The sequence below is a fragment of the Schistocerca gregaria genome, chromosome 8 (assembly GCF_023897955.1).
Source record: "Schistocerca gregaria isolate iqSchGreg1 chromosome 8, iqSchGreg1.2, whole genome shotgun sequence".
NCBI classification, from domain to species: Eukaryota; Metazoa; Arthropoda; class Insecta; order Orthoptera; family Acrididae; genus Schistocerca; species Schistocerca gregaria.
The window spans coordinates 260,551,285-260,576,793 of NC_064927.1; the positions used below are offsets into that span (position 1 = coordinate 260,551,285).

Consider the following 25,509-nt stretch of genomic DNA (forward strand, 5'->3'; position numbering starts at 1 on the left):
ACAAAATAATCAGCATGAGTTCGTTACCCTGAATAAACCACTAGTGGTCGCAAAAGTTCAGTACTAAATGAGGTAAGCTCTCCCAAGAATCGCTTTGTTGACCTTATGGACACGCCCCTTGATGAAAATCTTAATTAAACGCAACTAAATTCAGTCTGGCAGCAGTAATCTGTAATATTTCAATCTCTCGTGTTCGCACCTATGTAGAAATATTCATTGTTTGTATCAAACATTGTTTCTGACTGGCCATTCGTTTTAAACTTCAGCGAAGTGTGTCTTCTGTTCTCAAAAACCAAATGTGATGTCAGAAAGCGGCGTTCATAAAATGTGCCTGGTACAACTTTGTTCTATGCTTCTCTGGCTTTTACGACATATACCATTCACAGTGCTTTCGGCGTACTAATGGCGACGAAGAATTACAAGCATAATGACTTCGCTGCGATAACTTTGTAGTACGCTCACCAGTGTGTTGGTAAATGTCCATTACATCATCATTCTCTGTTGTTCTTCGCCATGATGTCCCACCTACTGAGCTACCTGAGCACGAACCACGACCCGTCCTCGCAGGTTACCTCGTCTCCCACCTTCTGAAACTTATCAGAAGCTCTCCTGCGAACCTTGTAGAACTAGCACTCCTGGGAGAAAGGAAACTGCGGAGACACGGTTAGCCACGGCCTTGAGGATGTTTCGGGAATGAAATTTTCACTTTGGGGCGGAGTGTGCGCTGGTATGAAACTTCCTGGGAGATTAAAAGTTCATCTGGACCGAGACTCGAACTCGGCACCTTTGCCTTTGGCGGGCAAGTGCTCTACTGACTCAGCTACCGAAGCGCGACTCATGACCCCTCCTCACAGCTTTAGTTTGGCCAGTACCTCGTCTCCTAACTGCCAGGGTTTTCATATCAGTGCACACTCCACTGCAGAGTGAAAATTTCATTCTGGAAACATCCCCCAGACTGTGGCTAATTTTTTGAGCTACATAAGCTTTGCCTCAGTAACTTACTTGTCCTATCAAAATTAACAGAGATCTTGCAGCTGCCATAATTACATGGGGCACTTTGTATGTTAGTGATACGGCGTAGGTGATGATATATAACGCCAATTTTTCGGAGATGATGCAATTAAATAGTAATAACATACAGTTAAATCTTTCTCAAAGAATAACCTGTTAGGGGAAATAGTGGTAACTAGCTACCAATGTAGAGTAATGTGGTGGTGGGCCCTTTTTTTCTTATTTTTGTAAAAAGAAAACGTATAAATTTAACAGCCATCGGTAAGGTTGCAAACAGCGACAGTTACAGCAATAATAAGAAATTTTTTATCTGCCAACTAGTGAGTGTAATGTTCGTCATTGTAAAGCAACGTAATAGATTTTACGTTTGTCAGTAATGAACCACCGTTTCAGTTTGCTGATAACTGGATAGTAAACTTGTTGTTCGCTTGAGCCAAGAGCTCTGATATGCGCAAAGTTCTTTAATCAGACAATTCTTGAAGCTTTCCTGGCGAGGCGTTGTCGTGTTGAACAATCGGGTGTCTGCCGGTTACTCACGTCTTTCTTGCACGATATTTCGTTATGTTACTGTTCTGCAATGTTTATACGTAAATACAAATGGCTTCTCATTTACGCAGACGACCAGCTGATCCTGTTCCTGCACAGCTGCTACTACAGTCTAGAAAGAGCCAAGAAGACAATCGAAGCCTCATACACCATCAGGAGCCTGGCGCCTGAAATGTTCTCCGATCGGGACCCCTTGAAGCCGGAGCTACAAGCGGTCTGGAAGATGACGTAAGTAGTCTCAGCTTCGTCTTTCGGCGACACACGCAGGTGAGTCAACCATATTTACTACGACGAAGTTTCTTCTCTTTTTCACCGCTATTCGATGATTCGCAAATACTGAACCTACTTGGACGCCTGACACCATCAAGGTAGATACAATCATAGAAATTTTGGAAGTTTGTGCTAAGTTCCTATGGGACCAAACTGCTGAGGTCATCGGTCTTAGGCCTCACACTACTTACTCTAACTTAGACTAACTTATTCTAAGGACAGCATACACACCAATCCCGAGGCAGGCCTCGAACCTCCGACGGGGGCAGCTGCGGGAACTGTGGCAAGGCGCCTCAGACCGCACGGCTACCCACAATCATTGAAATCCGATATGTGTAAAATATGCGTCTTAACAAGCACTATAATCATTTTCGTAAATCAAAGTCGTTGATTTCAGGCTTTCATAATATGCCACCTTTCAACCTTATGTAGACCACTATCTAAGCTACATGTCAGCCTATCACCACTATTAACGTTACAAAAATATAATATAGAAGTGAAAGGAGTAGTGTCAGTGTTCTGTTTTCCTCCTGTTGATGTACGGCGTCAAGTGCGACGTCATCATTTCGTCAGATCGAAGCCGACATACGGGATCGGTAGTTTCGACCAACCCGATATTCAAAATGTTCAGCTGTGTGTGAAATCTTATGGAACTTAATTGCTAAGGTCATCAGTCCCTAAGTTTACACACTATTTAACCTAAATTACCCTAAGGACAAACACACACGCCCATTCGCGAGGGAGGACTCGAACCTACGCCGGGACCAGCCGCACAGTCCATGACTGCAGTGCCTTAGACCGCTAAGCTAATCCCTCGCGGCAAACCCGATAATTCATATGATTATTGTCCTCTCGAACTTCCTCCGACGTTACGCCGAGCGCCAACAGAATCAGTAAATTTCTTGAACATATGGTATAAATTACCAGATGAAGATGACAAATCTGTTATCTGAGGAAATGTAAAATAGACGAATGCCTGCATCGGTACGGTCAAATGTCAATAATGAAAAGAAAAATGTGAGAAAAATTTCCCGCCGTCCTTCTTGCACGACATCTGTAAAAGTCATTGGCTGTTACCGGAAAAAGAAATTAATACTGTCGCACTAAATGAAATATTGTACGTAAAATTTTGTAGCGTCTGTTTGTAAACTAGTTAAAGTGGTGTCAGCCCATAGATAACTTGGTGAGACTCATTTTATGTTCGGAGGTATCTCTCATTACACTCACTTGCACACAGATAGCTTAGGTTATTCAGGATACTTTGATTTTCCTGCTATCCTGATGAATTTTTTAAATCTGAGAACGCGCCTAATTTATTCAGCCAAGGATAATAATATGAGTATTCTTAACGGTAGATACTAATACAGCCTGTAGAGGCCTCTTCAAAGAACGTGAGTTTTTTAAATACTACTATCAGTACTTTTGATGTTTAAAATTATTAGTACTTGCAGTCCGTAATAAAAATCAGCTGCAAATGAACTGCGCATTTTGTGGCCACAATACAGGTCAAGAAAATAAATAGACTTCGGCTTCTTGATTTGGTACAGGAGGCTTGGTGCGAGGCCTTTAGCATCTTACGAACCCCTGTAAATTCAGTAGAAAATTACATACTTATTTTTTAGCTACTCTCTGTAAGAAATTATATGGATAGCTATATTCCAGATCTGAAAACAACTTTCCGTGGAAAGACAAGTAATAACGGACATCATACTCGTGAACAGGACTGTCTCTTTACATCCACGTACAATAACGGTTTGATGATTGTTCATTGTCAATATGGCCTACAAAAGTAATTAGCCAGAGCTACTGCTCTCAGTTAATGTATGTCTTGACACACATCTGAAAGCTCTCCTCCGTAATGGGATCTTTCAAATATAAGAAATCAATGATTGATACAGATTAAATTACGGTTTATGGGGGATATTATCATTGTCATTATGGTTACGGAGAACACTGGAAGATCTTCCCTTTAAGACACAGATTGTCGTACTGAGCGGTTCAAATGGCTCTGAGCACTATGGGACTTAACTTCGGAGGTCATCAGTCCCCTAGAACTTAAAAAAAAATGGCTCTGAGCACTATGGGACTCATCTGCTGTGGTTATCAGTCCCCTAGAACTTAGAACTACTTAAACCTAACTAACCTAAGGACATCACACACATCCATGCCCGAGGCAGGATTCGAACCTGCGACCGTAGCGGTCGCGCGGTTCCAGACTGTAGCGCCTAGAACCACTCGGCCAATCCGGCCGGCTCGTACTGAGTGATGAGGATGAGGATGATGATGATGATGATGATGATGATGATGATGATGACACAGCGTTGTCGCTTGAGACAGCGTTTTGAGCACCCACAGAGTTTGAAAGAGGCCCCATTCCATTCTGGACGCAGCTGCTGCGCATGCTACTTGGATGATTCACATGTCAGTTTTCTCGTGATAAGTGATCGTGCTAAGTTGTCTCATGTTAAGTGACCGTGCTAAGCGTGCGTGTAATGGTGTGGTGTCGTATAGTGTGTTGTTGTCGATGATGCCAGAGGGTGAAATCCGATGCCACCACCGAGCGAAGTGGCGCAGTGGTTAGCACACTGGACACGCGTTTGAGAGGATGCCGGCTCAAACCCGCGTTCGGCCATCCTGATTTAGGTTTTCCGTGATTTCCCTAAATCACTAAAGGGTGGTTCCTTCTAAAGGGCACGGCCGACTTCCTTCCCCATCCTTCCCCAATCCGATGGGACCGATGGCTTCGCTGTTTGGTCCCTTCCTGCAAATCAAGCAAACAACCAACCGATGCCAGCATATAGTCCACTCTACTCGAATAACACCAAGGAGGCCGCAGAACTCAACGTCTTCATCCGACGGAAGGATCGCCATCAACCGTCACATATCCTCATTCCATGAGAGGTCGTGTCCCCCCCCCCCCCCCCCCCCCACGGCCCGGTACCGGAATGGAATTTTTTACCGGCACGGTAACTCAGCGTGTTCGGTCAGAGAGTCGGTTGGCCTCACTAATAAAAAAAACTGAGTGGAAGGATCAACCACCGAACCGGAACAGGAATCTTGCGACCGCCGCAACGACCAAACACAGCGATCAATAACGAACAAAATGAAAAAAAGAAAAAATAATAATGGTCAGCGTGACGGATTGCCGTCCTGCGCGCCCGGGATCGATTCCCGGCTGAGTCGGGAATTTTCTCCGCTCAGGGACTGGGTATTGTGTTGTCTTCATCATCATTTCATCCCCATCCGGCGCGCAGGTCCCCCATTGTGGCGTCGAATGTAATAAGACCAGCACCAAGGCGGCCGGACCTGCCCTGCCATTTTTTCATTCCATGAGACACTGCGAAGAGATTTGAAATTAAACCCAGGACAGTGAAACGGAGTCTGAAGGACAGAAATTGTACGCCAGTAACTCTCCTCCACCTGCCGGCAAGTTACTGGATCTACAAATTTATTTCTCCAGCGCGATTCCAGCTGGGTACCTCCGAAGTGGGCACCACATGAGCGTGTGTTAGCTCCCTTGGCTGTGGCAGCGTGTACTGTCTTGCTATTAAATAAACCACCTAACGAAAAAAATTGGCCAGGTACGAGCAGGACCTGAGCACTGAGGGCTCCGTACAAACTTCATTATTTATACCGACAGATCATCCATTCCGGAAATCGGGAACCTCGACCATTTTTACCTGTATTCGACATTGATATAGATCTCAGGGATTCCAAGATTTTAGAGAATGCTTGAATTTCAGTAATATAAATGGGACAAAATGTCATGTAACAGGCAGGCAACCATTTTTGTAATAATCACTAGTTCCGCGTTCGGGCTGACTGGGTCGCAACGGTAAAATTCAAACGTCAGACAAGGAATGACTTTGAAACTTCCTGGCAGATTAAAACTGTGTGCAGGACCGAGACTCGAACTCGGGACCTTTTCCCGCCGCAGGCAAGTGCTCTACCCTCTGAGCTACCCAAGCACGACTCACGCCCCCTCCTGACAGCTTTACTTCTGCCAGTACCTCGTTTCGTACTTTCCAAACTTCACAGAGGCTCTCCTGAGAACCTTGCAGAACTAGCACTCCTGGAAAAAAGGATATTGTGGAGACATGGCTTAGTCACAGCCTGAGGGATATTTCCAGAATGAGATTTTCACTCTGCAGTGGAGTGTGCGCTCATATGAAGCGTCATGGCAGATTAAAAATGTGTGGAAGTAAGGCTGGCGGAAGTAAAGCTGTGAGGACGGGGCCTGAGTCGTGCTTGGGTAGCTCGGATGATAGTGCACTTCCCTGTGAAAGGTAACGGTCTCGAGTTCGAGTCTCGGTCCGGCACACAGTTTTAATCTGCCAGGACGTTCCATATTAGCGTACACTCCGCTGCAGAGTGAAAATCTCATTAAGGAATGACTTTACTGCTCAGACTAGTCTGAATGTTCATTTTACAAATAGCTTCAAACACTGTAGCTACATGCTGTAACCGCTCCTGGATATCTGATGATCATTCCCAAACGTGTGATATGAGCATTGAAGTCATTCTTTGCCTGATATCTGATTTCTACCATTGCCTGAATGCAGAACTACTGATTGTTTTACTTCAAGTTAGACGCCGGATAAAAAATGACAAAAGAAATATGTTTTTCGTTATATATTATTACAAATTAGCAACTTTCATATCTTTTCCTTTACTTGTGCTGTGGGACCTTACCTCTTGCCAAACTTAATCATTGTGGACCAACAGAAAGAACCCTATAGATTTTGATGAGTGAGTTTGCTGTATCAAAAAGTGTGACATGAATGGCCGGAGCTTTTGATGATTTTGACTTAGAAGCTAACGATTACTACGCCGCTGAGGGACCATAGACCTCAGTATGTGATACAAATTTCAACTTGAGACATGTAACTGTTCCTTAGAAAAAGGGGTCTTAACCGTCGGACGGACAGCCTGACAGTCCGATAGCAAGGGACAAAAAATTTTTTCGTGTGATTTAATTACAACTTCACAATTTTCGGATTTTTTTCCTTTGGTTGTACTGTGATACGTTACTTATTTCCAAATTTCACGATTCTGGACCAAAGGGAACTACTCTATATGTTTTTACTAGTGAGTTTGCGACAATCAAAGTATGTGACATAATTGGCCGTGTCTTTTGACTGCATGGGCTCGGAGGTTTCAATATTCTACACTAACAAGAGACCATAGGCCTTAGTATGTGACATAAATGTCAACTTGATAAGTCCACGCTTTACTACGAAAAATGGGTCTCAGTAGAAGAATGAAAAGGTAGACACCCAGAAAATAAATGACAAAAACATTTTTTCGAGTGATGTACGAGGGTGAGTCAAATGAAAATCTTAAATATTTTTTAAATTATTATTTGTTGAGCAGAAGTGGCACAAAGCTGTATCACTTTTCACCATAATCTTCCCCACGCTAAATGCAAGTCCTCCAGCGCTTACAAAGTGCATAATTTCCTTTAGAAAAAAATTCTTTTGGTAGTCCGCGCAACCATTCATGCACCGCGTGGCTTACCTCTTCATCAGAACGGAACTTTTTTCCTCCCATTGCGTCTTTGAGTGGTACAAACATATGGAAATCACTTGGTGATAAGGAATGCCGCCATTACTTGCTCGTTCTCTTCATTTCTGGTTGGTGGAAGTGAACCCAGGTTTCGTCCCCAGTAACGATTCTTGCAAGGAAGCCATCACTTTCTTGTTCAAAGCGCTGAAGAAGTTCTTCACAAGCATTAGCACGTCGTTCTCTCATTTCAGGAGTCAGTTTCCGTGGCAACCATCTTGCAGACACTTTTGTGAAACTGGAGCACCTCATGCACAATGTGGTGTGCTGACCCATGACTAATCTGTAAACATGCTGCAGTGTCATTCAGTGTGACTCGGCGGTTTTCCTTCACTATGGCTTTAACTGCTGCAATGTTCTGTGGAGTCACAACTCGTTCTGCCTGACCTTACACTGAACTCACACCATTTGCGAACTTCCTACTCCATTTGCAAACTTGCTGCTGTGACAAACATGCATCACCATACTGAACCTTCATTCGTCGATGAATTTCAATCGGTTTCACACCTTCACTACGCAAAAACCGAATAACAGAATGCTGTTCTTCTTTGGTGCAAGTCGCAAGTGGGGCGGCCATCTTTATACTGATACTGCGACGGTATGTGTGCATCTGCAATATGCTGCCACCTATAGAACACTCTGTACACTGTTTGTAGTACGCTTACCAACTTACAGGATAACGGCGCGAAATTTCGATTTGTTATTACACATTTAAGGTTTTTATTTGACTCTCCCTCGTAGTTACAAATTTACAGTTTTCAGATTTTTTCTTTGCTTGAATTGTGAAACCTTCGTTTGTGCCAAATTTCATGACTCTAGATCTACGGTAAGTACACTATAGGTTTTGATAAGTGAGTTTGCGAGTAATAAAATATCTAACGTAAACGGCTGCGTCTTTTTATGGCATTGACTTAGAGGCTTCAACTTTTTACCATTAATCTCGGTATGTGACATAAATTTCAACTTGATATGGATACTCCTTCCTGAGAAGAATGGTTTCCAACAGCTGGACGGACAGATAAACGGATAACAAAGCTATCCTAAAAGGATTGCGTTTTTACCGACTGAGACAGGAAACCCTAAACAGAGAAGCAACCAGAAGGGGAGGAGGTAACGAAATGAATTTTCACGAATTGAGATGAGATGGCATGTGACGTTATGTCAGTGATTAGAAAATCGTTTCATATTTGGTAAAAACTTGTCAGTTTGAGCCCACTTATCAGTTTGAAGTTGCACTCCCTATTTCCTGGATGAATGCGCTGATTCAGTTGGAAATGGTATCATAAAACCGTTGTAGCATCTCCTGAGGCAAACTGATCCACCAATGTTGTAACTCGTCTTTGATATCCTGAATACTGGCACTGGGACAGAATTGACATCAGAGCTGGTCCTACACTTGTTCCATTGGGGACAGATCAAGGGATCTCGTTGGCCGAGAGACTTGTGCCATGTGAGGACGTGCATTGTCCTGTTGAAAAATGGCATCACGATTTTGTCGCATGAGATGTAACACATAGGGGCCCATTGTGTCCAAGACGTACCATTGTGCGGTCAAGAACTGCCTCAACCATTTACTAGGCATCACATGAAGTCCTACCCGACGGCTCCCTACACCGCGACCTCAGGAGTAAAACCTGTGTTCTCCTGCAATACATTGGATGAATAGCACATCTACCGAGGTCGCCATACTGGCCAACGATGGCAACGCGGGCTTGTGCAAAACCGCGATTCGTCGCTATACACAATGCGAAGCCATTCGTCACCAGTCTCTGTTTCCTGGTGACAGCACACTCCAAACACAGTTTGTATTGTCGCGTTATATATATATATATATATATACTCCTGGAAATTGAAATAAGAACACCGTGAATTCATTGTCCCAGGAAGGGGAAACTTTATTGACACATTCCTGGGGTCAGATACATCACATGATCACACTGACAGAACCACAGGCACATAGACACAGGCAACAGAGCATGCACAATGTCGGCACTAGTGCAGTGTATATCCACCTTTCGCAGCAATGCAGGCTGCTATTCTCCCATGGAGACGATCGTAGAGATGCTGGATGTAGTCCTGTGGAACGGCTTGCCATGCCATTTTCACCTGGCGCCTCAGTTGGACCAGCGTTCGTACTGGACGTGCAGACCGCGTGAGACGACGCTTCATCCAGTCCCAAACAACCTCAATGGGGGACAGATCCGGAGATCTTGCTGGCCAGGGTAGTTGACTTAACCTTCTAGAGCACGTTGGGTGGCACGGGATACATGCGGACGTGCATTGTCCTGTTGGAACAGCAAGTTCCCTTGCCGGTCTAGGAATGGTAGAACGATGGGTTCGATGACGGTTTGGATGTACCGTGCACTATTCAGTGTCCCCTCGACGATCACCAGACGTGTACGGCCAGTGTAGGAGACCGCTCCCCACACCATGATGCCGGGTGTTGGCCCTGTGTGCCTCGGTCGTATGCAGTCCTGATTGTGGCGCTCACCTGCACGGCGCCAAACACGCATACGACCACCATTGGCACCAAGGCAGAAGCAACTCTCATCGCTGAAGACGACACGTCTCCATTCGTCCCTCCATTCACGCCTGTCGCGACACCACTGGAGGCGGGCTGCACGATGTTGGGGCGTGAGCGGAAGACGGCCTAACGGTGTGCGGGACCGTAGCCCAGCTTCATGGAGACGGTTGCGAATGGTCCTCGCCGATACCCCAGGAGCAACAGTGTCCCTAATTTGCTGGGAAGTGCGGTGCGGTCCCCTACGGCACTGCGTAGGATCCTACGGTCTTGGCGTGCATCCGTGCGTCGCTGCGGGTCGGCCCCAGGTCGACGGGCACGTGCACCTTCCGCCGACCATTGGCGACAACATCGATGTACTGTGGAGACCTCAAGCCCCACGTGTTGCGCAATTCGGCGGTACGTCCACCCGGCCTCCCGCATGCCCACTATACGCCCTCGCTCAAAGTCCGTCAACTGCACATACGGTTCACGTCCACGCTGTCGCAGCATGCTACCAGTGTTAAAGACTGCGATGGAGCTCCGTATGCCACGGCAAACTGGCTGACGCTGACGGCGGCGGTGCACAAATGCTGCGCAGCTAGCGCCATTCGACAACCAACACCGCGGTTCCTTGGTGTGTCCGCTGTGTCGTGCGTGTGATCATTGCTTGTACAGCCCTCTCGCAGTGTCCGGAGCAAGTATGGTGGGTCTGATACACCGGTGTCAATGTGTTCTTTTTTCCATTTCCAGGAGTGTTTTTCTCACCGGTATGTGGATGTTGAAATGGCAGTGTCTAGGAAGTCCACTGCTTGTTCTAGAGTAGCAGGCGCAGATACTAAGCGGTTACGATACGCTTGGTGGGCGATACTGCGACACTCCCCGTAGTGGTCAGACGTGGTCAACTGGAACCTTGACGACGATTAAGCCTGCCCTCACGCTCCCATGCAGCCCAACATCGGGCTGCCGTTACACCCGACTGCTCCACAAAGGTAGATGTTACATGATTTGAACAGCTGGCCAAACGGAGACCCACAACGATCCTCCTTTTAAATTGTTAGGTGCTGATAGCATTGTCTCGAACGAGTATGTGACATCTCCGTTTCCTTCAGTGACCAGTCAACATCTGACACTATTCATGCCCACTATATTCTCTCGCAGGTCTGGTAACAATGCTAGTCGACTCTTGTGGCCGTTCTACGTGTCACAGAGGATTGCAACTGTAATCATTTACGTACCTGTCAATGATGTGCGTATGTACGAAGTTACACTGATATCCAGCCAATGTTCTACATCTGCATCTACGTTTATACTCTGCAAGCCACCCAACGGTGTGTGGCGGAGGGCACTTTACGTGCCTCTGTCATTACATCCCTTTCCTGTTCTAGTCGCGTTTGGTTCGCGGGAAGAACGACTGCCGGAAAGCCTCCGTGCGCTCTCGAATCTCTCTAATTTTACGTCCGTGATCTCCTCGGGAGGTATAAGTAGGGGGAAGCAATATATTCGATACCTCATCCAGAAACGCACCCTCTCGAAACCTGGACAGCAAGCTACACCGCGATGCAGAGCGGCTCTCTTGCAGAGTCTGCCACTTGAGTTTACTAGACATCTCCGTAACGCTATCACGCTTACCAAATAATCGTGTGACGAAACGCGCCGCTCTTCTTTGGATCTTCTCTATCTCCTCTGTCAACCCGACCTGGTACAGATCCCACACTGATGAGCAATACTCAAGTATAGATCGAACGAGTGTTTCGTAAGCCACCTCCTTTGTTGATGGACTACATTTTGTAAGGATCTCCCAATGAATCTCAACCTGGCACCCGCCTTACCAACAATTAATTTTATATGATCATTCCACTTCAAATCGTTCAGTACGCATACTCCCAGATATTTTACAGGAGTAACTGCTACCAGTGTTTGTTCCGCTATCATATAATCATACAATAAATGATCCTTCTTTCTATGTACTCGCAATACATTACATTTGTCTATGTTAAGTGTCAGTTGTTACTCTCTGCACAAAGTGCCCATCCGTTGCAGATCTTCCTGCATTTCGCTGCAATTTTCTATTGCTGCAACTTCTCTGTATACTACAGCATCAACCGCGAAAAGCCGCATGGAACTTCCGACAATATCTACTTGGTCATTTATATATATAGTGAAAAGCAATAGTCCCATAACACTCCCCTGTGGCACGCCAGAGGTTACTTTAACGTTTGTAGACGTCTCTCCATTGATAACAACATGCTGTGTTCTGATTGCTAAAAACTCTTCAATCCAGCCAGACAGCTAGTCTGATATTCCATAGGCTCTTATTTTGTTTATCAGGCGACAGTGCGGAACTGTATCGAATGCCGCCCGGAAGTCAAGGAAAATGGCATCTACCTGGGAGGGTGTGTCTAATGTTTTCAGGGTCTCATCAACAAATAAAGCGAGTTGGGTCTCAAACGATCGCTGTTTCCGGAATCCTTGTTGACTCCTACAGAGTAGATTCTGTGTTTCCAGAAATGTCATGATACGCGAGCAAATAACATGCTCTAAAATTCTACAACTGATAGATGTCAGAGATATAGGCTTATAGTTTTGTGTTCTGGGTGCTTCACTTTTTTTTTTGTAAAGCGATGTAATTGCACATTGAAGTGGACTGTTTCCCCAGATATTTTGCAAAAACTAAATGGAATTTTGCTTATTGTTTTCATTAATAAGTAAAATCTGTTAACTTTTCTGTCTTGCTGTTTGATGTGTTTATGTTGGCGTAGCAAAGTTTTAGGCCCAGAGTAACGGAGGACTTAACGTATTTCCACAGACACATTGCCTCTCTCCCGAAGAGGGACCCCGAAGGCAACAAGGTGATAGTGGTCAAGCTGGCGGACACCGACCCACAGAAGTTCAACCACGCCGACGCCACCAAAGTGTTCCTCTTGGCGATGGACGCGAGCCTGCGGGAGGACGGCACGGTTCCCGGCTACCACTTCATATACGACACCGCTGGCCTCGCCATGGGACACCTCGCCAGGTGCAACTTCACCGTGCTGCGCAAGTACATGGTCTACGTCCAGGTGGGCACACGGACTGCCGCTGCAGTCCCAGCAGCAGAGAATTCTAGTATTAACCGCCGCTTCGTAAATTAATACAGGAAATAAATTTCCTGAATACGCCTGAGATAACTGAGGAGCCAAACATCTAACACAACCGGACCCAGTTTTGATTTCTATTTCCCTTTTGAACCGGCCACTATTGCTGAGCGGTTCTAGGCGATTCATTCCGGAACCGCACTGCTGCTACGGTCGCAGGTTCGAATTCTGCCTCGGGCATGGATGTGTGTGATGAACTTAGGTTAGTTAGGTTTAAGTACACTACTGGTCATTAAAATTGCTACATCACGAAAATGACGTGCTACAGAGGCGAAATTTAACCGACAGCAAGAAGCTGCTGTGATATGCAAATGATTAGCTTTCCAGAGTATTCACACGGTGGCGACACCTACAACGTGCTGACATGAGGAAAGTTTCCAACCGATTTCTCATACACAAACAGCAGTTGACCGGCGTTGCCAGATGAAACGGTGTTCTGATGCCTCGTGTAAGGAGGAAAAATGCGTACCTTCACGTTTCCGACTCTGATAAAGGTCGGATTGTAGCCTATCGCGATTGCGGTTTATCGTATCGCGACATTGCTCTCGCGTTGGTCGAGATCCAATGACTGTTAGCAGAATATGGATCGGTGGGTTCAGGAGGATAATACGGAACGCCGTGATGGAACCCAAGGGCCTCGTATCACTAACAGTCGAGATGACAGGCATCTTATCCGCATGGCTGTAATGGATCGTGCAGCCACGTCTCGATCCCTGAGTCAATAGATGGGGACGTTTGCAAGACAACAACCATCTGCACGAACAGTTCGACGACGCTTGCAGCAGCATGGACTGTCAGGTCGGTGACCATGGATGCGGTTACCCTTGACGCTGCATCACAGACAGGAGCGTCTGCGACGGTGTACTTAACGACGAACCTGGGTGCACGAATGGAAAAACATTATTTTTTCGGATGAGTCCAGGATCTGTTTACAGCATCATGATGATCGCATCCGTGTTTGGCGACATCGCGGTGAACGCACATTGGAAGCGTGTATTCGTCGTCGCCATACTGGCGTATCACCCTGCGTGATGGTATGGGGTGACATTGGTTACACGTCTCGGTCACCTCTTGTTCGTACTGACGGCACTTTGAACAGTGGACGCTACATTTCAGATGTGCTACGACCTGTGGTTCTACCCTTCATTCGATCCCTGCGAAACCCTACATTTCAGCAGGAGAATGCACGACCGCATGTTGCAGGTCCTGTACGGGCCTTTCTGGATACATAAAATGTTTGACTGCTGCCATGGCCAGCACATTCTCCAGATCTCTCACCAATTGAAAACGTCTGGTCAATGGTGGCCGAGCAACTGGCTCGTCACAATACACCAGTAACTACTCCTGATGAACTGTGGTATCGTGTTGAAGCTGCATGAGCAGCTGTACCTGCACACGCAATGCAAGCTCTGCTTGACTCAATGCCCAGGCGTATGAAGGCCGTTATTACGGCCAGGGGTGGTTGTTCTGGGAACCGATTTCTCAGGATCTATGCGCCCAAATTGCATGGAAATGTAATCACATTTCTGTTCTAGTATAATATATTTGTCCAATGAATACACGTTTATCATCTTCATTTGTTCTTGGTGAAGGAATTTTAATGGCTAGTAGTGTAGTTCTAAGTCTGAGGGACTGATGACTTCAGATGTTAAGTCCCATACTGCTTAAAGCTATTTGAACCATTTTTTCCCTTTTGAAATTTTTTTGTCCGCACTCATTTCTATCAAACAAATGACTTTCGGGAACGGAAACATGTCAAAAATCAATAGTTCAGTCGTATAAATGGGTAAAAGCTGAACCTGGACAACGTTGATACTAATTACTGGATTTGTCCGCTTTTCAAATAAAAACCAAGTGTATCCACATGCTTCTTAGATTAGTTTCCACTATATTAAAAAAATAGTTAAAAACTGAACGATCAAATCGAAACTTTTATTAACTGAAGCATCTAAAACAAACAAAAAAATGTTGAATTAACCTCAGTTTCAGGACTGATTGTTCTTGAATAAAAAAGATAAATACTTAACATGTTTCAAACATTTACAAAGAAACAGTAAAAACCCTAGCAGATGAACTCACCACTAAATTGTCATCTTCTCCCGTAGTCTTACATTCGCAATGTTTTTCCTCTTCCTTCACACCAGAAGCTTCTTTTTGTGATGTTGCGATACCATTGCAGTCACTCTGTTTCATGCTAATTTTCACCGAAATGTTTCCCTACTAATGTTTTTACATCTTCAATATTTTTGGGATCCACAGAGCGAGATGGCTACCACGTACAGAGTCTTGTGTTGTGATTGACTACTGATGGAGTTGGCCACTTCTGAAACAACACCTGCTTGGACTTGGCACTTTTCGAAGCAAAGACACACTTATCAATGGCTTTTTAAACCATTTTCGTCCGTTTTACGGTACTAATTGAAGTTACCAAGTGATTCACCACAGAAAATAACGTAAAAAACATCGATATCAGAAAATCGAAAAAAATGGACTTAATCGTCAGGTTACTAGGCTCCTCATTGTTTACATTTTGCTGAATGAAACAGTCTCCCCCTCTTCCTCCTCCTTCTCCTCCTCATGTGCCTCGCCGACCGCGGTGGTCTCGCGGTTCTAGGTGCTTCAGTCCGGAGCCGCGCGGCTGCTACGGTCGCAGATTCGAATCCTGCCTCGGGCATGGGTGTGTTTGATGTCCTTAGGTTAGTTAGGTTTAAGTAGTTCTAAGTTCTAGGGGACTGATGACCACAGATGTTAAGTCCCATAGTGCTCAGAGCCATTTGAACCATTTGAACTCATGTGCCTCGTCCTCCAAACAATCTGGCAATTAGTAGCAAGAACTGTTGTTTGCCTATGGCACTTATGAACAGCGACTGTGTGCTCCATCCAAAGCACTTTCCTCACTTCTTTCGCCAGAATAACCCTCTTTGCCCTGGGCCAAGTCTGCTATCAATCTTAGCTGCAACAAGTCCTATCTGTTGTTGCGCATTATATGGTCACGGTATTCATGTTTTCTTATATTTACAGTATTGATAATTTCTAACTCTTAGTTGATACGACGCGGTACCGATGTATTTGAAACTTCATCTATCTATGGTATCCTTAATATCCTTCGATACGTCCAAATTTCAGATGCCTCCAGTTGCTTACCTAATACTGCAGTAACTCAACTCCATAGAGTAGGGTGGTGAACGCGTAGCATAGAAGTAGTTGAGTTTGAAGTGTAGTACATAGATCACGGCTAGTCAGAACTTCCTATGTTTTCTGGAAAGAACTACTGGCGAATTTCGTGAGTGTACGCCCAGCTGTCGTTGCTTTGACACCAAAAATATTCGTATGGTGAAACGCCTTTTGTCTTATCATTACAGAGAGTAAAATTGCCCTGAATTTCATCCCGGTTTCTGCTCACAGATATCTACGCGTATTTTGTCTTCTAGACGTTCAAACGTAACTCTTTTCAGTAACATTGCGTAGTAGTTCTTGTCGATTCTCAGGTTACAATCAAGACAGTGTCATCAGCGAATCTAATGTTATTGATGATAGTTCCATTAACCATCACTCCTTCATACTCCCATCAAGAGCATCGCGGAAAATTTTTTCAGGATAGATGCTGTAAGGTAATGGAGAGACAGTGCAACCATGGCGATCTCCATTCACAGTCGATATTTCTTCTGAAAGCTGACCATCGATACATACACTTAATAGAAGGCTTTAAAAAAAGTTCTCCATATTTTGATAGGTGGCACTATAGTACAAAACAAGAAAAAATCCAGGAAACATCGGCTCTAAAATGGGTACCTCAAGAGCTATGGACGCTTGTTCATATTCGCTGTTGTGGAACATATCTCTTCTTCTGCAGGCTCTTTGCTATGACAAATGACCTACAGAATGCAGTAAACAAATGAATGAACGAATGAGAACGCGTTACTCTGTTACTGTGAAGCAGCGAAGCTTCTAATGTAATCTGCATACTTACGACCTGCACTTGAGCCATCGCTAAAGATGATGTTCGGTGTGGAGTCCATTCACAGTGAGGCGTTCTTTTGTTCGATATCTCGTAAAAACTCCAGATTGTTCACAGATGCCCTGCGTCTTTGATGGCGCGTTCCTGTAGTGTTTCTACATTATAAATGGGGCTTGCAAACACCGAGAATTTCAGGTGTACCCACAACCAAAAGATTCGAGGGATTAAGACCTGGGAAACGACGTGCGCGATGTATCTCCAATCAATCCATTGCCCATTAAATGTCAGTGTGAGATGTTCTCTGACACTGCGGGGAAAATAGGTTGATGCTCTATCATTGTAGAATCACATCTCAGGAGCTTTTGGAATGCAACAATGAATATCAAAACAGAATGGGCAACTAAAACAAGCAAAAAGGTTTATACGTTCGTCAAACAAGACAGAGAAACAATGGTGTCATACCTTAATAAGGACCTTGAAACTTTTAGCCCAGGATGGGAGCACGTAGAGAACTAAGGCGCAAGTTTAAAAGAATAGTTGACATGCAGTGGATAGATATGTACCCAGTAAGACAATTCACAATGGGAGAGATTCTCCATGGTATACAATTACTGTAAACAAACTTCTAAAGAAGCAGAGATTACTGTGAGAATTTCAGGTGTGCCCGCAACCAAAAGTTTCGAGAGATTGAGATCTGGGAAACGCCTGACCGAAGTACTTGACGTCTCCAATCTATCCATTGCCCTTAAATGTCTGTGCGAGATGTTCTTTGCCATTGCGGAGAATGTGGGTTGGTGCTTTATCATTCTAGAACCACGTCCCAGAACCATAGAGAAATGCTGAATGAAACGCGTTTGCAGTCAAGGGAGCAACGCGTGAAGCCTTCAGTGACTACTATCATATTGTCAAGCGATCTTCCACGAAACCCAAATAAATTCTGGTCATATGTAAAGGCTGTTTGTGGCATCAATACACACGTCCAATCACTCATGGATGAGGCTGGAACTGAAACTAGGGGCAGCAAATCAAAAGCAGATTTGCTTAACGGTGTTTTCAAATGTTTCTTCGCAAAGGAAAACCCAGGAGTATTGCTCCTACGTAATTCTCGTATCACTGAAAACATGAGTGAACCAGATGTTAGTGTCAGTGGCTCTGAGAAACAGCCGAAATCGTTAAAACTGAGCAAAGCCCAATGGCCCGATGGAATCCCTATCAGATTCTATTTCCAATTTGGTGCTGAGTTAACGGTTCTGTTATCTATAATCTGTCGTAGAACACTCGAACAAAAACTTCTGTCCAGTAGTCAGAAGAAAGCGCAGGTCATGCATGTCCACACTGTATCCACAAATCTTCTGCGGAGATCGCCGGGTCCCTTATAGGCGAAGTACATGCAATGCCTTTCACGTGACTCGACAGGAAGAAATCCATAGAGATTACGCCCGCAGATCTCGGTGGCCGCTTAGTTGGTCCTCCTTCTACCCATCAAAATGGTTACAATGGCTCTGAGCACTGTGCGACTTAACTTCTGAGGTCATCAATCGCCTAGAACTTAGAACTAATTAAACCTAACTAACCTAAGGACATCACACACATCCATTCCCGAGGCAGGATTCGAACCTGCGACCGTAGCGGTCGCTCGGCTTCAGACTGTAGCGTCTAGAACCGCACGGCCACTCCGGCCGCTTCTACCCATCACTATCAAAATGTTCGGTCCTGGAAGTGACGAGCATGTAAAGTCTAGTGTGATGGTGCATCATCGTGCTGGAAGATCGCGTTTGACAGAAGGGGAAGAAGCTGAGAGACAGCAAATTCCTCAGGCATGTCCAGATAAACGGTTCGTGTTGCAGTTTGTTCGTTGAAGAAAGCTGATCCAACTTTACTGTCTTTCAACAGCTCACAACATAGATTTACCTTTTCGCCGTATCTGAAATGCTCTCGAAAACTGTGTGTGTTTTCTGAATCCCAGATGCCAATGCTGTGTTGGTTAACTTTACCACCTTTCTGAAAGGCAGATCCGTCAGGGAAAACGACATTTCCTAGATAGTTGGAGTTTTGCAGCATTCGTTCCAACGGTTCAATAGCAAATTCGTGGCAAAACTATGAGTCATTCCGCTTCAATGCTTGAACACTTTGGAGTTCGTAAGAGTGCAAGCAAAGTCGTACATACAGCACCTCATGATTATTGATCGAGATACTCAGCGAACCGATTTGGATGGGCTCCTTTGGACGGTCTTTCTCATCTCCTCTACCATTTCATCAGATACGCGCTTTCTGTGAGACCTTGACCCTCTTCTTACGATCACAGTGGCTAGGGACCTGTCACGCCAAGCCCTAATTGTCTTAATGCCTGGTGGCTCACGTCGGAAGTTTCTTTGGACAGCAATGGGCTCTCTTTTGAGACGTAGTTTTTTCTGCTTATTATTTATCACCTAAAATAAAAAGAGAGGAATCGTTCAGAAAAAAACAATACACAAAACTTTTTGTTTTGCTTGACATGTCGCCTCAAACCGCAATTATATATGTCTCGTAGCTTTTTTAAATTTCCATTTGAAATGGAGGTTTCACGTGGAAACCCTGTACTGCTATGGACCGCCAAAAATTACAATCTAACTTCGTAATAAGAAAGATGAATTTAAAAAGGGAAGTGCCACAGAAAATTTCTTTAATGTTTTATTTCATCAGTTCCTTAAATCGTAACTTCTATAATAATTTTTTTTACAATTAAATAATAAACCTTAAAATCTGTGTCATAGGCTTGTAATTCACACATTTCTCCAAAATGCTGTTTTTCACACTTAAACTTTTTATGGTAGAGCACCTAGGGTTCCAAATATGGCACTGCTACCATAGTAAATTGACTAATTCGTGAAAATAAAATCGGTGTTCAGATACATAAGGGAAGGCTACGCAATAATGTAATTTTTCTCTTAAATGAAAATTTCTGAAATATATTTAGTTTACTGCAAAACTGGTTAATGTAGATATAACAGGGTAACAGGTATAAGTGCAAATATTGCTGTTGCTGACTGATGGCGGTGTATTGATCAATATTACGTCAGTATTTACTTCATTTGCAGACTAATGTTCAAAATGTTCAAATGTGTGTGAAATCTTATGGGACTTAACTGCTAAAGTCATCAGTCCCTAAGCTTACACTCTACTGAACTTAAATTATCCTAAGGACAAACACACACACCCATTCCCGACGGAGGACTCGAACCTCCGCCGGGACCAGCCGTGCAGACTAATAGTTGCAGCTGTGAGGAATAGTATATTTTTAGATTGATGAGTTCCTGCAAGTACATGTGGCAAGAGCAAGCCATTAATGTTTTCGAGTGTTTTCCCTGGGCAGCAGGTTGGGTGTTGAAGTATGGACATGTGGATGCAAAATGGTTAACTTATACTAACAGGTGTAGTCCACTTACTGGTACAGTTACGACTGAGCGGAAAACATCAGATTATAAAGTTTGTGGTGTGTTTGTAGGAAGACTGTTCGATGCAGAGAAAAGACAAAATATCTGCTCTTATACCCGTTACACTTTATATATTCTGGAAGATGTTGCTGCCTGATGTAGACTGTAAATATAAAAGTATTAAGTGTCTTCATTTTGAATTTTAGGAAGGTCTCCGGATTAGAATGAAGAGCGTCAACACGATCAATATGAGTGCCGTGGCAGACAAAGTTATGGGCGTCGTGAAGCCTTTAATGAAGAAAGAGTTGATGGACCACGTAAGATCATAAAAAGAACTAGCTGCATATTCCTAACGCTAATGTACGACGGTTTATTTTTCTTTGCTGAGAAAGTAATATTTCTTTCTTTCAGATGTACTTTTACTCTACAGACCTGGAACCTCTGTACTCGCGAATACCGCGAAGTATTCTACCCAAAGATTTCGGAGGAGAAGAGGCGACCATGGCAGAACTGTCAGGTGAGTATCAGAACGCTGTCTGGAGTTGACGCAGTCTCAGTGAATGCGTTTTACGGTGAAACTGTGCTTTCTCTTTACAGAAGTGCTGAAAGCTAAGGTCGAGGCTAACCGCGACTGGTACATAGAAACTGAGTCATGGAAATCTGACGAGTCTAAGCGAGCGGGCAAGTCAGTAAGCGCTGGAGAACTGTTTGGCGTGGAAGGAAGCTTCAAAAAGCTTGACATCGACTGAATATCAGTGCCACGCGTTCAACTGATGACTGAAAGCTGTGTACTACGAATGTTGACAGTTTTAAGTCTCATTTATTTCCGTAAGCATTATCCGGAGGCAGCTATAACAAATCCAACATCCTTAAGTCGCCTCAGCTCCGAGAGTCGTTGCGGAACGACTCTGCCAGGGTAAAACTGGCCAGTGAAAATGTTGCATTTAGTCCTATTATCTTCTTCTTCCGTTATGCCAACAACAAAGGCGTACGACCTTCCTGAAAAGTTTCCTGCCAGGGATGTTTTGTGTCTCTATACACGGGATAGATACCAAAAAGTTTAAATAATCACATCAAAAAAATAAAGTTACCGAATTGTTTATTTGCAGTGACATGTCTACAGTCTTGGTAGACATTCCACTCCACAGTACCGCAGCATGCCTCTAGGAGGTCCGGAGCAAAATGCCACAGCTCATTCGTCGAGTGGATTATCGCGCGGTAAATCATTTTCGGCGGCAGAGAGATTGGTACACACTGTGTCAGACCAATCCAGACGACTGAAGACTGGACAGCCCGATTCACCGGCAACGTTTACCACACGATGTTCCACACTAAGAATAGGCAGCACCTTTTTATTTAGGACCCTCTAGGGGCAGGTGCAATGTTGTGGCGCAGTGACTTACAACGTGTAGCGGGACCGCGAAATATACTTATGCAAACAAAAAACTTAATTACACAACTTTATTTTTTCGAAGTGATAATTAAAAGTCTATGGCTACCCGTTGTGAAGTCGGAAAAATATGAAGTTAATAAGTCATTGTCTTCAGTTGTAAATCATTTTGATGTGAAAAATCAATATCATCTCTTCTATAGGTAACTCATGTAGTGTAAACGTATTCTTGTTTTGATTTCTATACAAAATTTGTGTACGTAAGATTTTTAACTTTAAATGACCTTTAGTGTCGGTCATGTGCGGCTGCAGTTGTAAATGTTGATAGTTATACCAATAAATTTATTTTAATATTAGTAGTTTTATTTGTGTAGTTTCCCTTACGGCTTGTACGTTTTGGAGTTCCATCGCCGCGCGGAATGGCCGCGCGGTTAGAGGTGCCATGTCACGGATTGCGCGCCCTCTCCCACCAGAGGTTCGAGTCCTCCCTCGGGCATGGGTGTGTGTCTGTTGTCCTTAGCGTTAAGTTAGTTTAAGTAGTGTGTAAATCTAGGGACCGATGACCTCAGCAGTTTGGTCCCTTAGGCATTCACACATATTTGAACATTTTTTGAGTTCCATCACTCAATCCATATAAACGGAACCCATATGGGATGGCTGTTTGTCCGTCCGTTTGTCTATCTGTCCTGTCTGTCTGTCTACCTCCCTGGCTGACTGACCGTGAAAAACCATTTTTCTCAGGAACGAGTGGACTTGAAAGTAGAAATTTACGTCACATGTTTAGGTCAACGGTCCTTTGGAGGTGTAAAAATTTTAAGTTTCTAAGTCATTCCAGTCAAAAGGTGCGGCCATTTACGTCACCTACTTTGATACTCGAAAACTCACTCATCAAAACCTAGAGGATGCTTCCCGTCGACCGGGAACCATGAAATTTAGCAAAAAGCGAGGTTTCACAATACAAGTAAACGAAAAAATCCCAAAAATGTTAATTTGTAATCGCATAACACTAAAAAATATTTTGTTTCATTTTCCCGTCTCTCCGTTTGTCCGTCTATTAAGACCCTTTTTCTTTGGAATAGTTAGGCGTATCACGCTCAAATTTATGTCACATGCTAAGGTTCTCGTACCTTGGCGATGTAAAAATTGTAGGCTTCTAAGTCAATGCAATCAAAACATATTTTGACACTTGAAAACTCAATCATCAAAATCTATAAGGTACTTCCCGTCCACCTAGGATGATGAAGCAAGAAGCAAGATTTCACAGTAGAGGTAAAGTAAGCCTGCATCTCGTGGTCGTGCGGTAGCGTTCTCGCTTCCCGCGCCCGGGTTCCCGGGTTCGATTCCCAGTGAGGTCAGGGATTTTCTCTGCCTCGTGATGGCTGGGTGTTGTGTGTTGTCCTTAGGTTAGTTAGGTTTAAGTAGCTCTAAGTTCTAGGGGACTGATGACCGTAGATATTAAGTCCCATAGTGCTCAGAGCCATTTGAACCATTTTTTTGAAGTAAAGTAAAAAATCTGAAACTTGTTAAACTGTAATATTATCATATAAGAAAATCTTTTGCCATTTAAATATCCATTGCTTTTATCATCCGTTAGAAGCGTAATAGACGAACATTACTGTATGCAAATATAAAATGTAAGTTGTAGTCATGTTTTAGCAAATGAATAAAACTGTTTTAGTATATCCTCTCTCTCTCTCTCTCTCTCTCTCTCTACATAGATAAACTGAAGGCCCTTGTTTGCTTCTCTTGTATGTCAGAGCTAGTCTGAGGAACTACAGCAAGGATTCTGATACAGTCTTGGAATTCTAGGCTCCAAAATCTTGCCAGTATCGATATCGATAACAGGGAAAAGTCGTTGAGGCTGTCGATTCCCGGGAAGGATTGACTATATGTATACACAATTAAGTTTGTGCGGAACACTCAGTGCGCGACTCCTACTGGCACCTGCCCAATTTAATTTTATATATAAAATTAAATGATCCCCTTTTCCATAAGATTTTAATCCCAATAGAGCTTAGGGAATTTGGGGCGTGACTCTTGTGTTCCCATAAAATTTATATACAATGTGTTACCTGCAAGGTGGCCTATCGGTTCCTTAGACCTGCATTGGTACAAGTCCGCAGAGGGCAAAAGGCTTCAGTCGGCACTCCTATGTTTCTCGTCGCAGACGGCTTTTCCTAGCTGACAGTACTCTGCGACGTAGCCATCGTTGTCTGCTGTGTTACTGTTTTCTACTATATCTTACTGTTTCCTATCACTGTGATAAGTGTATGTAATTGTTGCAGTTAAGATGTTTTGCCGTCAGTTTCATTTTGGCAACCAAAATTATACACGTACATGTTTCTTTTGTAGTGCGATATCGATGTTGTCATTTTAGGAAATGCAAAATAATGGTTCAAATGGCTCTGAGCACTATGCGACTTTACTTCTGAGGTCATCAGTCCCGTAGAACTTAGAACTACTTAAACCTAACTAACCTAAGGACATCGCACACATCCATGCCCGAGGCAGGATTCGAACCGGCGACCGTAGCGGTCAGGCAGTTCCAGACTGTAGCGCCTGGCGCCACCCCGGCCGGCTAGGAAATGCAAGTGCTTTTTGCAGGTCAAAGGTAAACACGAACACCTGGGAATCAGCCTCTTCACTACATGCTGTGTCCGAAGCCATTGCTGTTCTTGCAGCTTCAGCGGAACGACTCTGCCAGGGTAAAACTGGCCAGTGAAAATGTTGCATTTGGTCCTATTATCTTCTTCTTCCGTTATGCCAACAACAAAGGCGTACGACCTTCCTGAAAAGTTTCCTGCCAGGGATGTTTTGTGTCTCTATACACGGGATAGATACCAAAAAGTTTAAATAATCACATCAAAAAAATAAAGTTACCGAATTGTTTATTTGCAGTGACATGTCTACAGTCTTGGTAGACATTCCACTCCACAGTACCGCAGCATGCCTCTAGGAGGTCCGGAGCAAAATGCCACAGCTCATTCGTCGAGTGGATTATCGCGCGGTAAATCATTTTCGGCGGCAGAGAGATTGGTACACACTGTGTCAGACCAATCCAGACGACTGAAGACTGGACAGCCCGATTCACCGGCAACGTTTACCACACGATGTTCCACACTAAGAATAGGCAGCACCTTTTTATTTAGGACCCTCTAGGGGCAGGTGCAATGTTGTGGCGCAGTGACTTACAACGTGTAGCGGGACCGCGAAATATACTTATGCAAACAAAAAACTTAATTACACAACTTTATTTTTTCGAAGTGATAATTAAAAGTCTATGGCTACCCGTTGTGAAGTCGGAAAAATATGAAGTTAATAAGTCATTGTCTTCAGTTGTAAATCATTTTGATGTGAAAAATCAATATCATCTCTTCTATAGGTAACTCATGTAGTGTAAACGTATTCTTGTTTTGATTTCTATACAAAATTTGTGTACGTAAGATTTTTAACTTTAAATGACCTTTAGTGTCGGTCATGTGCGGCTGCAGTTGTAAATGTTGATAGTTATACCAATAAATTTATTTTAATATTAGTAGTTTTATTTGTGTAGTTTCCCTTACGGCTTGTACGTTTTGGAGTTCCATCGCCGCGCGGAATGGCCGCGCGGTTAGAGGTGCCATGTCACGGATTGCGCGCCCTCTCCCACCAGAGGTTCGAGTCCTCCCTCGGGCATGGGTGTGTGTCTGTTGTCCTTAGCGTTAAGTTAGTTTAAGTAGTGT

The 25,509-nt window shown here is 44.1% G+C and overlaps 1 protein-coding gene across 1 annotated transcript in view; it reads left to right on the forward strand.

Annotated features, from left to right (window-relative positions):
* The window catches only part of LOC126284977 (alpha-tocopherol transfer protein-like), a 113,337-nt gene extending 91,194 nt beyond the window's left edge, over positions 1–22,143 (forward strand). The window contains exons 3-7 of the mRNA XM_049984255.1: positions 1,629–1,785; positions 12,699–12,951; positions 20,604–20,714; positions 20,809–20,914; positions 20,995–22,143. Of these exons, the coding sequence (XP_049840212.1) occupies positions 1,629–1,785; positions 12,699–12,951; positions 20,604–20,714; positions 20,809–20,914; positions 20,995–21,146 (779 nt within the window). The 3' untranslated portion in view covers positions 21,147–22,143. The remainder of the gene's footprint in view (positions 1–1,628; positions 1,786–12,698; positions 12,952–20,603; positions 20,715–20,808; positions 20,915–20,994) is intronic.
* Positions 22,144–25,509: the final 3,366 nt, after the last annotated feature.